Source organism: Protomyctophum parallelum (assembly GCF_964188405.1).
Source record: "Protomyctophum parallelum genome assembly, chromosome: 21".
NCBI classification, from domain to species: Eukaryota; Metazoa; Chordata; class Actinopteri; order Myctophiformes; family Myctophidae; genus Protomyctophum; species Protomyctophum parallelum.
Window position 1 is genome coordinate 8264223 of NC_139713.1, and position 12583 is coordinate 8276805.

The window sequence follows — 12583 nt, forward strand, 5'->3', positions numbered from 1 at the left end:
AACACGAGATAATACTGTACATCAAACACTCAAACAGTAAACTAAGAAACTATCATCAGTCTAAACAGTATAATATATTAATCTGATATATATATATATATATATATATATATATATATATATCGGTATAATGTATATTGTACATTGAAACTATATATACCTGGCATCAGTCTACATATCTAAATTACATTTGAGCCTTTTAACCCATTCTGAACGGGCACGCATTTTGGTGTTATCATGTTATGCTTTAGCTATTGAAAAATAGCAGATCTACAAGCTCATATCGCGCCACCGAGTGGCGCGATACAAGCTTGTAGGTCTGCTATTTTTGAATAATCGAAGGAACTACTGACATTTTTAGAATCTGATCTCAGGTCAGAATGGGTTAATCAGACCAGTGTGTGTCCAGTGGAAACCTCATATGAATCTGATCTCAGGTCAGAATGGGTTAAGCCTGCAAGGTTGTCAATATTGCACTGTGCGATGCATTTGCATGTGCCCTTGTCATGGTCCAAACAGGTACAGTACACAGCATGAGGCCCTGAGGCATTTTCATATTTTTTTCCAAATATGGCCCTGCCTTTGACAAAGGGCTTTTGGTCTTTTGGACACACACACACACACTGTACACACACGCCCCTATAGACTCTACTGTACATACCTGGAATATGTCTGGGATTATGGTGTAGTAATGTTGGTTCTGCTCCTGGTTGAACTTTTGGAGGTAGGAGGAGTATTCATTCTTACTGTCGGAGGCCATCTGGTGCCGTGTCTGAGCCTGCTGCCGTGCCTGAGGACACAAACATGAACACATGAACACATCATCATCACAAACACAACGTCCTCGCAATGCCTCACTGTACACCCTGGGACACCCTGCACGCACAATGATGAAACCCTGAGTGTTCCATTAAAACAGGGGTCTTCAACATTTCTTCAGGCCAATTAACGAACCCCATAAGCAGTATTGTATACATTCGTGTGTTTTACAGGTAGCTTCATAGACTTGTTTGACAGCACTGTGACATCAGCGTATGATGTTGGATTCATGTTCATTAATGTGTATCTTCAGACATTCAACCACTTAAAACCGCCAGTACTTAGTCAACCTCACCTTTCACTCGCTACTTAGTCTGTTTTCTCTTTACCCTATATACCAAACCCCTTTGCCGAAAATAGTCGATCTACAAGCTCAACGCCTCACGGTGCGGATGCGTTGTGAGCTTGTTGTGGATCTGCACATTTTCGGCAAAAGCTCTCCTCAGAATAGCGATGCAATGTTCAAGTGTTTAATGTATATATATATATATATATATATAAAAAACTCCTATCACACAAATATTTGGTGGTCCCCCTGCAGTAACTCCGAGGACCCTAGGGGTCACGGACCCCCTGTTGAAGACCCCTGCTAAAGGAACTGTAAAGGCACAGAGTATGTTTGGTTAATAATAGCCATGGTGTTAGCTCTATATTCTGTAGTCTTTTCCATACAGAGTTCATTCAGTAACATGCTGGGTATGTCCATCTTCTCAGTTCTTTAGCAACAGAAGAACATACATTTTCAGTTTTGGTATACCAATTTCATCCAATCAGGAGAGAGAACTCATGCAGTGAAAACAAGATAAACAAGATGACAATTGGATCAGTGATGAAACAAACAAATGAGCAGCCAATGAGCAGCCGGAACTTGAACACAAGCTGATGAATGATCTCTGTGGGTGGGGTCTATCTCCTGATTGGACCAAGTTGCTAATCCTAACGCACCTGAAAATGCGTCGCTCACACGATATAAAGACAGCCCCCAATGGATTTAAAATGGTTTGACCAAACATTTTAGTTTGATGGGGGGGATGGAGGGCAGAACACAGCCATCAAACAATAATGTTTGGTCAAACCATGTGACTTCATTGGAAATGCATTGGGGCTGCCATTAAACACGGACAAGACACAAGACACGGACAAGACAGGTGTCTTTTAGGTGTGAATGAGCCCCCCCCCCCCCCCCCCCCCTCCCACAAGGACAGCAAGATAGCTCGCTGTCTTTTATGTGTGAGCGACGCCTATAAGGAAGTTGGAGCTTGAGTAACAGTGAGACATAACCCCAGCTGTTACTGTACAAACACTCTATAGCAATACTTACTATGAGAGCTTTACCTATTTAACTATACAGGTTTTGTTTTAACAAAGCTTTAACATCACTTTAACTGTGAGAGTGTACATTAAAATATACCAAATGGACCTGCAAGAGTTACTTACAAATAGATAAATGTCGTCGTCCCCCCAGGAAATGTCCCCTTATAAAACATTACAGACAGATTTACAGGCACATCATCATGGGCAGGCCCCACGCCTGCCCTATACACGTTCCCCTCACGTATTACTGGAGACTCTCATTCGTGCATGCACATGCGCAGGACACGAATGCAACGCACACACATTATAGCACACAAAATGACAGGTGTGCTGCATCTGTAACTCAATGCAGTGCTGCAGTATAGCGACCACTGGTCGCTGCATGTATAAACACGGTTAAACCCTCAGTGTTGAAGGAAAACGTCAAACTAAATAAATGCCCTGTTCTTCTGTGTGTTTCTCTGTTGACGTCATTGGGCATATATAAACTATATATACATTCCGTACGCTCAAGTCATTTCACTGAGAAATTCAGTAGGTATATTGAACTCCTCGCATCAGAACAATCGGAATCGCAAAGTTTTCATTTTAATTTGAGTGTGAAATGGTGTTCACGTCACTGTATTCGCTGTACTCTCTGACCATTTCGGTCCGAGACCGATTGTGACTTTGTGACTTTATCACGTTGGATTTTTTTATTGTTGACTTCCTTGTAATTGTTCTAATTGTATGACTGTTTCTTTGCATCGTTGTAATGTTGGGTGTTCACACTTTCAATGACGTATTTATCGTATTATAATTATGCGCTTGTGTCATGTAATTTTAATGATGCCGTTGATCACGGATCAGTTTATTAATCACATACTCAACTCTGATTGGTTGATCCTGAGCCAGGTGTGTGTATTTAGTAAGTAAATGTATTAAATGTATTAAAGTTTGTAATACAGTATGCCTGGGAAAGTCGTGTGTGTGACCGAAACATTAGCTTCCTGAATTAAAGTTTTGCTCCTGTACGCGCAGGCTGGCAGACTGCAGGTATTATTATTATTTGATTAGATTTATTGTCGATGCTCCGAGAGAGTGAAAATGGACCCAAATGACGAGTATACAGGTCAGTTTTCACACTGCACTGGCTCCCTGGTGGCATACAGCATCGATTCCAACTCATACATGAAGCTCTAAACGGCCTCCTAGGCCATGCAGTATTTATCACTGTCTCCTTAGTGCCTCCCTCACCACCAGCCCCCCCCCCCTGAGGTTCTCCCTAGACATACATGGCCAAATAAAACTGCGGATGGAGCATTTTCAAGTTCTGTAGCCAAACTATGGAACAAACTTCCTAACGATCGTAGAGAAGCTAAATATATATATATTTTTTACTTATACGATTAACTGTAGGAAAAAAACTTTTGCACACCTAGAAATCAGGTGTATGAAGGATGTCCGGAGGGACCCAAACGTTTAAATACTCATGTACCGAGCAGATACACAGTGTGCAGGTGTATTCTATTCTTAACTTAACCCATTCTGACCAGGCACCCATTTTGGTGTTGGCATCATGTTATGCTTTAGCTATTTAAAATAGCAGATCTACAAGCTCATATCGCGCCACCGAGTGGCGCGATACGAGCTTGTAGGTCTGCTATTTTTTGAAAAATCGAAGAACGACTGAATTTTTTAGAATCTGATCTCAGGTCAGAATGGGTTCATCAGACAGTGTGTGTCCAGTGGAAAACCTCGTATGAATCTGATCTCAGGTCAGAATGGTTAAACGATTAAAAAGCCGCTAAAGACCCTCCTTTTCTCTAAGCACTTTCAAATTGTCCATTGTATGTATGTTGATGTTAAATATCTATCTATCTATGTATCTATATCTAGCACTTGAAATAGTTACAGACTCTATAATGTACTGTACAGTAATACTGTACAGAATATAGTTTTTATGAAAGTAGTTATTATACAGTATGTATAGTGTAGTCTTATGGAACTATACTTTTATGGAACCAACTACTTTTTTAAACTGTGAAGCACTTAACTCACACTACTGTACATGCATAATATGAAAGATGCTACAGCTTATTATTATTATTATTATTATTATTATTATTATTATTACAAATCTCCCCTGGGGATCGTGGCATCAGAAGAAGTAAGCCAATCATACAGTCTGGTTGCGCCAGAGTCAGGCCTATATCTGTGCTGACAGAAATGTGGATGGTTTTATTTGAGCCCATGCAGTCAGTGGAAGAGAAGGCAGAGAGAATAGCAGCCTATTAGAGATCAATCATGACCAGATGGAGACCAGATTATCTCAGCCAGACAACATGTGGTGTGCGTCCGTCCGTTCTGTCCGTGTGTGGGTGTGTGGGTGTGTGGAACGCATGGGTGTGTGCATTTTGTCAAGTGACACAGTGGATGAAAAAAGCAGCATCCGCACACTCTGAACTGTGCAACAAAATTATCAAAGTATCAATACTGCAATGTTGAAACACTGGTACTTATTTAAACTTTGGCTATTTGAAAATATATCAAATCTACAAATCAATCTACAAGCTCACAATGTGTCGCAATGCGTTGTGAGCTTGTAGACAGGGACGCAGCTTACCATTTGGTTGCCCTACTCGTAGGATATGTGTGCTGCCCCACCTCCCAACGAGAGCGCATTTAGTTGCCCCCCCCTCGGCGTGTTGCCCTACGCGCAGTGCGTGTTGCGCGTATACGTAGCGACGGCACCGCTTGTACAGATCTGCTATATTCTACAGATTTGAATACACATTATACATTATGATACCTTCTGACATAACGTCAGGACATTCTGCATAACGTTAAATGTTACTGCAATTTCTACATTGCAGTAAAAAAGATAAAAAATAAAGTGAGTGAGTGGTTTTTCCACCTCCTCCTCCTCCTCCTCATGTGTGTCTGTTATCTCCAGCAGTGGACATAGTCCAGACAGAACGTCCTCTGGCAGACCAGAGGCCCGGTCCTTCACCCCCAGTGGAAACACTGATTACACAGGCTCATCCATAATGGACCGTGTCAGTGTAGCCTCTGCCTGATGGCCAGAAAAGTCTAAGATCTCCCCCGGTCCAGAGGGATATCCCTTTGGTCTAGTCTAGTGGCTAAGATGTTGGACTTTCACGCGGGAGGCCTGAGTTGGAATCCCAGCGTTACATCAGCCCAGCGACCCGGAGCTGTGGTGCCCTCAGGGCCACAGTGACATGAAGTATAACTCTTACTTCTACTCCACTACATCTCTACTTTTTTTTCATACTTTAGAAGATTATTACTAAACATACATTAACCACTTCAGCCCTATACATTTCGGCCATTTGAAAATAATCATCTATATAAGCTCAGAATATGTCTCGATGTCAGGCCTAAAATGGTTAAGGTGAATATAAGCACATTGGCTCTATTGAAGCCTGACAGCGAGTCGTCGGTTCGAATTCCCAAGCCCGGCAGCCTTTGCTGCATGTCACTCCCCGTCTCTGTCTCTCTCTACTGTGTCAATAAAGGCAGAAATCCACCCAAAAAGATATGTTCTTTTTCTTTCTTTCTTTTCTTAATTTCCTGAAAAGTTAATATTTTGGTAATGTATCTGGTTTCTGCCCGACAGCAGAGATATCATTAAAATGTGGTATCTTAGGAAGTAATCGCAGGTTTATCGGTGCCAGCTAAAAAGCATATCAGTGCGTAGGAAGAGGATGGAAGAAGCGGAGGTCTGCTAGACTGCTACTGTACAGTATACAGTCCTAAGGGGCTGGTCCTGTTTTCTCCCACATACTCTAAAACAGTACTGATTATAAATTAGTCTAGGGGGGAACAGATAGAATGTCTAGTCTCTTAAGCTAATAATTCTCTGCTTTGTGCACTGGCGCGTGAGGCCGATTCTACAAAATCATGTCTTCTGAATCAGTAGTTCTCTTCACTTGTTTTTAAATGTTCAAAAATAACAGATGTACAAGCTTGCAGCGTGGCACGAAGTGACGTGCTGTGAGCTTGTATATCTGCTGCTTTTGGACACAGAAGCTTTCCTCGTTTTAATTAGCCTGATTGTCAGACCCTGAGCTCAGTGAGCTCAGTGGAGTGGGCGGGGTCTATGGGCTGGAAACCAGGCTACGTTTAATGGGATTATTAAATGACATTTCTACCCCTTTTTTAGCATTTTTAACTCTAATCTTAACCGCTTAACTAAACCCATTTAGGGCTGACATCGAAAAAAAAAAAAAAAGTTTTTTTTTAAAGTTTCTGTATCAGTGGTGCTCAATATTTCAAGTCAAGGACCCCAAAAACTATATGTAATTGGATCCCCCCCCCCCATCTGAAAATATGATGTTCCGGTGACCTCCCCAGAAGCAAAGTTTTGAGGCACATTTTCACGATTTTACAAAAATAGCAGACCTACAGTACAAGTTCATGAGCTTGTAGATCTGCTAAGTATAACATAATGCTTTAAATGTCAAATCCCAGCATGAATCTTTTCCTCATCGTAACGTCAACTCTAAAAAAACTATCCTTTCTTATCCATGAAAATGTTTCCCTCGTGGGCTCAAGTAGAATGGTTCTCACAAGGTCCCATTTCTCTCTCTCTCAACTTGTACTTTACTTAAGTCTTAAGGGGACATCTGGCCCCCAGAAGTACAGTATAATAATACCTGTTCACACACACACACACACACACACACACACACACACACACACAAACACACACACACACATGCGTGCATGTGCGCACGCATAGTCACACACATACACACACGCAGACAATCACGCACGCACGCACATGCGCACGCACCGCACACACACACACAGACAAATATGTCTGAGTCTGTGTCCTGATTCTCCTCTTTGTCTCTCTCCCTCTCCCTCTCTCTCTCTCTCTCTCTCTTGCACACATGGTTAAGTGATAGGTAACCTTCAGCCGGACGTCCCACACACACACAGACAGTCACACAGATGCTCTATTATTTCCAGCACTGAAGGCTGCCTGACAATTAATAACCTCAGTGGAAAATGACACACGATCCTCCACGGCCAATAAAAAGACACACGACCCACCGCGGCCAATAACAAGAAGAACGGCTAATCCAGGAAACAGCTCCACCGCGGCGTGTGAACCTTAGAGTATACTCTAAGGTGTGAACAAGGACGGTCACCGTCATTTTTTTTATGGCGATAGATTTTTTGTACAAATAAATGATACGTATAGCTTGCGGAGTTATAGTTCAGTCAGATGTACTCGAGGGGTGAATTCAGTGTTATGCAAGACCCACATGTCATATATACGCTGACGTGGCAATCAGCTGACCAATTGGGCGGGGTATTTAAGCTCACCTACAGTATAAGACTGCGTTTGCTCCCACCGCGACCCCGGCAACACTATTTCTGTTCTATTTCTGTTCCCCATGGAGGGTTGTTATTGTATATATTTCTCCCTGCTCTTAACGTTTAATGAGGGCTGTATAATTGGTGCCGAGCATGGAGAAAAGGTAGCAGAGTCAAACGCCAAGATAAAATATCATATGCACACTTTCCTCATTCTATTCTCACTATTCTGTTCAATCTATTTGTGAGTTATCTTAAAGTTTTTTGGTATTGAAAACTGGAAATAAAATATGCCGAAATCAGGCCATAAATACCGTGTACTAATTGTACACTTTCAAAACTTTTCAAAAATATCTAAAATAGTTTGTGAGCTTGCTGATCGTTTTATTTTTTGCCAATTATGCCAATTATTTCGGACAATTATGCAAAAATAATAGCGATTATTGTGTGTGTGCATGCGTTCACAGACCATTTCATGTACCGTGCACATGTGGTGCAGACATGCACACTACATGTGTGTGCAATGTATTACACGTGTGTGTGTGTGTGTGTGTGTGTGTGTGTGTGTGTGTGTGTGTGTGTGTGTACGTGTGTACGCATGCAAGTTGAACTGCAAAGCAGGTGTGTTATGACGAAGCATGATACTGTACACTGTCACCATGGCAACCCTATAGTTTAGCATATACTGTATAGCCAGACAACTATTCCCACAATCTCCGAATGCTATATGGAGTCGGGAACTACAGCTCCCCAAATCTGAGTAAAGAAACTGCCATTTCCGTTCACGAAAATACATTTTAAATATCTCTACATTTCATGTTTTTATTTCCATTCCTGCTAAGCAGCAAGCTATAGCAAGCAATATATGCTAATGTTATTTCTATTTATATCACAGTAGGATACATTTGTGTGACCGTAAAGAGGAAACGGAAGTGGGGAGGAGGCTCCACTTCCTTTTACTCATGACGGAGCTTCCGTTGCTCCAGACTCTATGACGGATGCGTTTGGAAATTGCGAGAGGCAACAGTCTGGCAACGCGAGACTACTCATGTCACCATAACCTCCCCACATCCTGTTGCTGCTGACAAGCAAGTACTGTACCCCCCCCCCCCCCCTCCCCCAAATAACAGATCTACAAGCTCACAATCATGACACATTGTGAGCTATTTTAAAATGGCCGAAATGTATACAGGGCTGAAGTGGTTAATTAATGTAAGTTTCGTAATAATAATCAAAAACTATACAAAGTAACTAAAGTTTTCATACAATTGTAGTGGACTAAAAGCACAATGTTTGCCTCTGAGATGTAGTGGAGTAGAAGTAAAAGTACACCTCAAAATGCTACTTCAGTACAGTACTTAAGTATATGTACTTTAGTTACTTTACCACTGTGATTAATATAGTTAACTCTAAAAAAAAAATCAACTCTAAAAAAAGGATTCATAAAGTTGATTAAGTTGAATGATTAATAAAGTTAATTCCTAGAGAGAGATGAAAACATGGCTATGCCTTTGACACAGTCATAGACTATTAGAATTTGTAAAACTACATTTTGAATAAGACACAGACAGACACCAGCTTAAGACACAACGCTCAGCCTACATTATACCAAAGGCCTCACTCACACCTCAATCTAGCATACAACATTGATGCATGCTACAGTAGATGTAAGCAAGATGTAAGTGTCATGGCCGCCCCAATGCATTTCCAATGGAAGTCACATGGTTTGATACAACATTTTGGACTACAAGCTGTTGTATATGGCTTTCGGCTGTGTTTCGACTGCACCCCCCCCCCCCCCCCCCCTCATACAACACAAATGTTGTGTCAAACCAATTTCCATTGGAGCTTGCATCAGCTATACATCTCATACAACAAGCATACATCGGTCTGTTGTAAAGGTGTGAGTGAGGCCAAAGCCCCTTTTTCCACCTCTTTACTTTGCACACCTCTAGCCCATTCTGAACGGGGCACCCATTTTGGTGTCAGCATCATGTTATGCTTTAGCTATTGAAAAATAGCAGATCTACAAGCTCATATCGCGCCACCGAGTGGCGCGATACGAGCTTGTAGGTCTGCTATTTTTGAAAAGTCGAAGAGCGACTGACATTTCTAGAATCCGATCTCAGGTCAGAATGGGTTAATCAGACCAGTGTGGTGTCCAGTGGAAACCTCGTATGAATCTGATCTCAGGTCAGAATGGGCTAGGAGAAACACGAGGACCAGTGGAGGACATGGAGGCAGACCGTGGCATGGACAGCAGAGCAGAATGCAGGGCAAACAGGACAGGTGTGTGTCGGAGGAGGGGGTCGGCACAAAACAAACGCACAGTGTCAAAGGGTGATTCAGACCGCTTTGAATTATCTCCACAATGTTCTAATGTCTAAATACTGTAGGTCGGCGGCTAATTTTGCCGAGCGACACCGCCGTACTCCGCGGTGAAAACCGGGCTTAGAACATTGATCTCGTCTCGAAGCGTTGAGTCTGAACTAGGGCCATATACAGTAGTTTTAAAGGCATAAGGCGTATATGTAACTTTGCCCTGTGTTTACATAACAAACCTGTGTATAACATTTTGTACCCATCATTCTCTCTTCTATAGCGGCAGTCGTCACCAGCCACTGGAGTAGTGCGGCGGTGGTAGTGTTTACCCGCAGAAACATACATAAGCCTTCTAGCTGTATTTTGGTGTTTTGGTAGCCCCAGAAATGGCCTCGTCTACCCAAAATAAACAGTGAAAACACCAATATATATACAGCTACTAGGGGTAGTGGCTGACTGCTGGAATAGGGACAGAACAACTGTCCCTAACTATAGGGAAATGACGGGTAAAGAAAACATGTATTGTTTTTGTTACATAAAACACAGGGAAAGGCCTTTAACTCTTAAGCGTTAAATCAACACTGTGGATTTGTGTGTACATGTTTGCGGCCGTGTCTCAGACGCCACTGTATATATATACAGTAGGTGTGTGTGTGTGTGTGTGTGCATGTGTGTGTGTGTGCGTGCATTCCCACACTGTGCTCCCACTCATTCTGTGTCCAGTGGACCTACCTACCTTCGAACATCGCTTCAAGGCATGGCAGAAAATTCAAATGTACACAAACACACACGCACATTCACGCACACACACACAAATGCACGCACGCACGCACGCACAAACGCAAGCACGCGCACACACACACACACACACACACACACACACACACACACACACACACACACACACACACACACACACACACACACACACACACACACACACACACACACACACACAAGCAGAAAGAATTGTTAGCCATTTCCAGCAGTCCACTGCTCTCCCCAGGCAGAGGAAGTGTAGCGCCCAGGATTACATTAAATAATTTGACACTTGAAAAGATGGGTTGCAAAATCGTGGGATGAACAAATTGCGGGGCGCTCTTATCACCGCACATCATCATGACATAGAACAGACACTGTGTCTATTTGCTCAGACACTATGACGAAACATCCTCCATTCTTCGTCAATGGGAATTTAATGTTTGCGTGGGACAAAGTGTGTGAACATACACCAAAAGCTGGCTATAGGAGGAGGGGCTAGTAGTAGCGCCCCTCGAAAAGAAAGCCATTTCCAGCGTAACGATATCCTGTTACAGAAGCATGCCGCGGAGGCCGCGGACCTCCACGGGGTCTGACATACACCACAGACGGGGTGAGTGAGTGGGTGGGTATGTTGGAATGAGTATCAACACAGCCACCCTCCACATGGCGGGGTGAGTGAGTGAGTGATTGGGTATGTTGGAATGAGTATCAACACAGCCACCCTCCACATGGCGGGGTGAGTGAGTGAGTGAGTGGGTATGTTGGAATGAGTATCAACACAGCCACCCTCCACATGGCGGGGGTGAGTGAGTGAGTGAGTGGGTGTGTTGGAATGAGTATCAACACAGCCACCCTCCACATGGCGGGGTGAGTGAGTGAGTGGGTATGTTGGAATGAGTATCAACACAGCCACCCTCCACATGGCGGGGTGAGTGAGTGAGTGAGTGGGTATGTTGGAATGAGTATCAACACAGCCACCCTCCACATGGCGGGGTGAGTGAGTGAGTGGGTATGTTGGAATGAGTATCAACACAGCCACCCTCCACATGGCGGGGTGAGTGAGTGAGTGAGTGGGTATGTTGGAATGAGTATCAACACAGCCACCCTCCACATGGCGGGGTGAGTGAGTGAGTGAGTGGGTATGTTGGAATGAGTATCAACACAGCCACCCTCCACATGGTGGGGTGAGTGAGTGAGTGGGTATGTTGTAATGAGTATCAACACAGCCACCCTCCACATGGTGGGGGTGAGTGAGTGAGTGGGTATGTTGGAATGAGTATCAACACAGCCACCCTCCACATGGCGGGGTGAGTGAGTGAGTGAGTGGGTGTGTTGGAATGAGTATCAACACAGCCACCCTCCACATGACGGCAAAAACCACTTCAACTGTCGGGAAGTGGAGGGGGCGGGACCGTTGTTTCCTGTTCCTCGAAGGTTTACAATTACGCTTCTCCACAGTCGGGGGGGGGGGGGGGGGGGGGGGGGGGAAACGTCACGTCACTACTGGGTCTGTGTAGTTGGTGGAAGAGGTTTAAAACGGGACACTTCACCCCTTTCGCAACCAGATCTTATTTGAATGATGTTTGGGAGACAAGAGACACTTTCCTGTGGGTTTCTATGTGGGTAATATGCAGGTTTTTTTTTTAGATATTTGAGTGGTGCAACCACTCCAAGGAACAGCAATGTCCGTGTTAACCTATGTGTGTGACAATGTGACTATGAGTACCAGTAGGGGCAAAAGTGGCGCTGTTGTGCCAGAAACAGAGAGAGAGAGATGGTGTTGCACTGTTGCCTAGTGGTAATTACAGAGAGAGAGAGAGAGAGAGAGAGAGAGAGAGAGAGAGAGAGGCAGATGTCATCCGTGATGTCATGGACACTGGGCTCACTTACTTCCTGGACTACATGTCGTCTCAGTAAGACACCCCCCCCCCCCCCTTATCCACAAGGAGGAGCAGTGCACCAAAGCATTATGGCTGCTCATTGTATAGTAATCCAGCAGTGCGATATTTATGTAATTTTATCATGAAAATATCACTTA

The 12583-nt window shown here is 43.6% G+C and overlaps 1 protein-coding gene across 1 annotated transcript in view; it reads right to left on the bottom strand.

Moving 5' to 3' along the window:
- The window catches only part of fnbp1b (formin binding protein 1b), a gene marked incomplete at its 3' end in the record, with an annotated part of 109571 nt that overhangs the window by 26860 nt on the left and 70128 nt on the right, over positions 1-12583 (bottom strand). The window contains exon 7 of the mRNA XM_083793074.1: positions 662-790. Coding sequence (XP_083649200.1) covers positions 662-790 — 129 coding nt within the window. The remainder of the gene's footprint in view (positions 1-661; positions 791-12583) is intronic.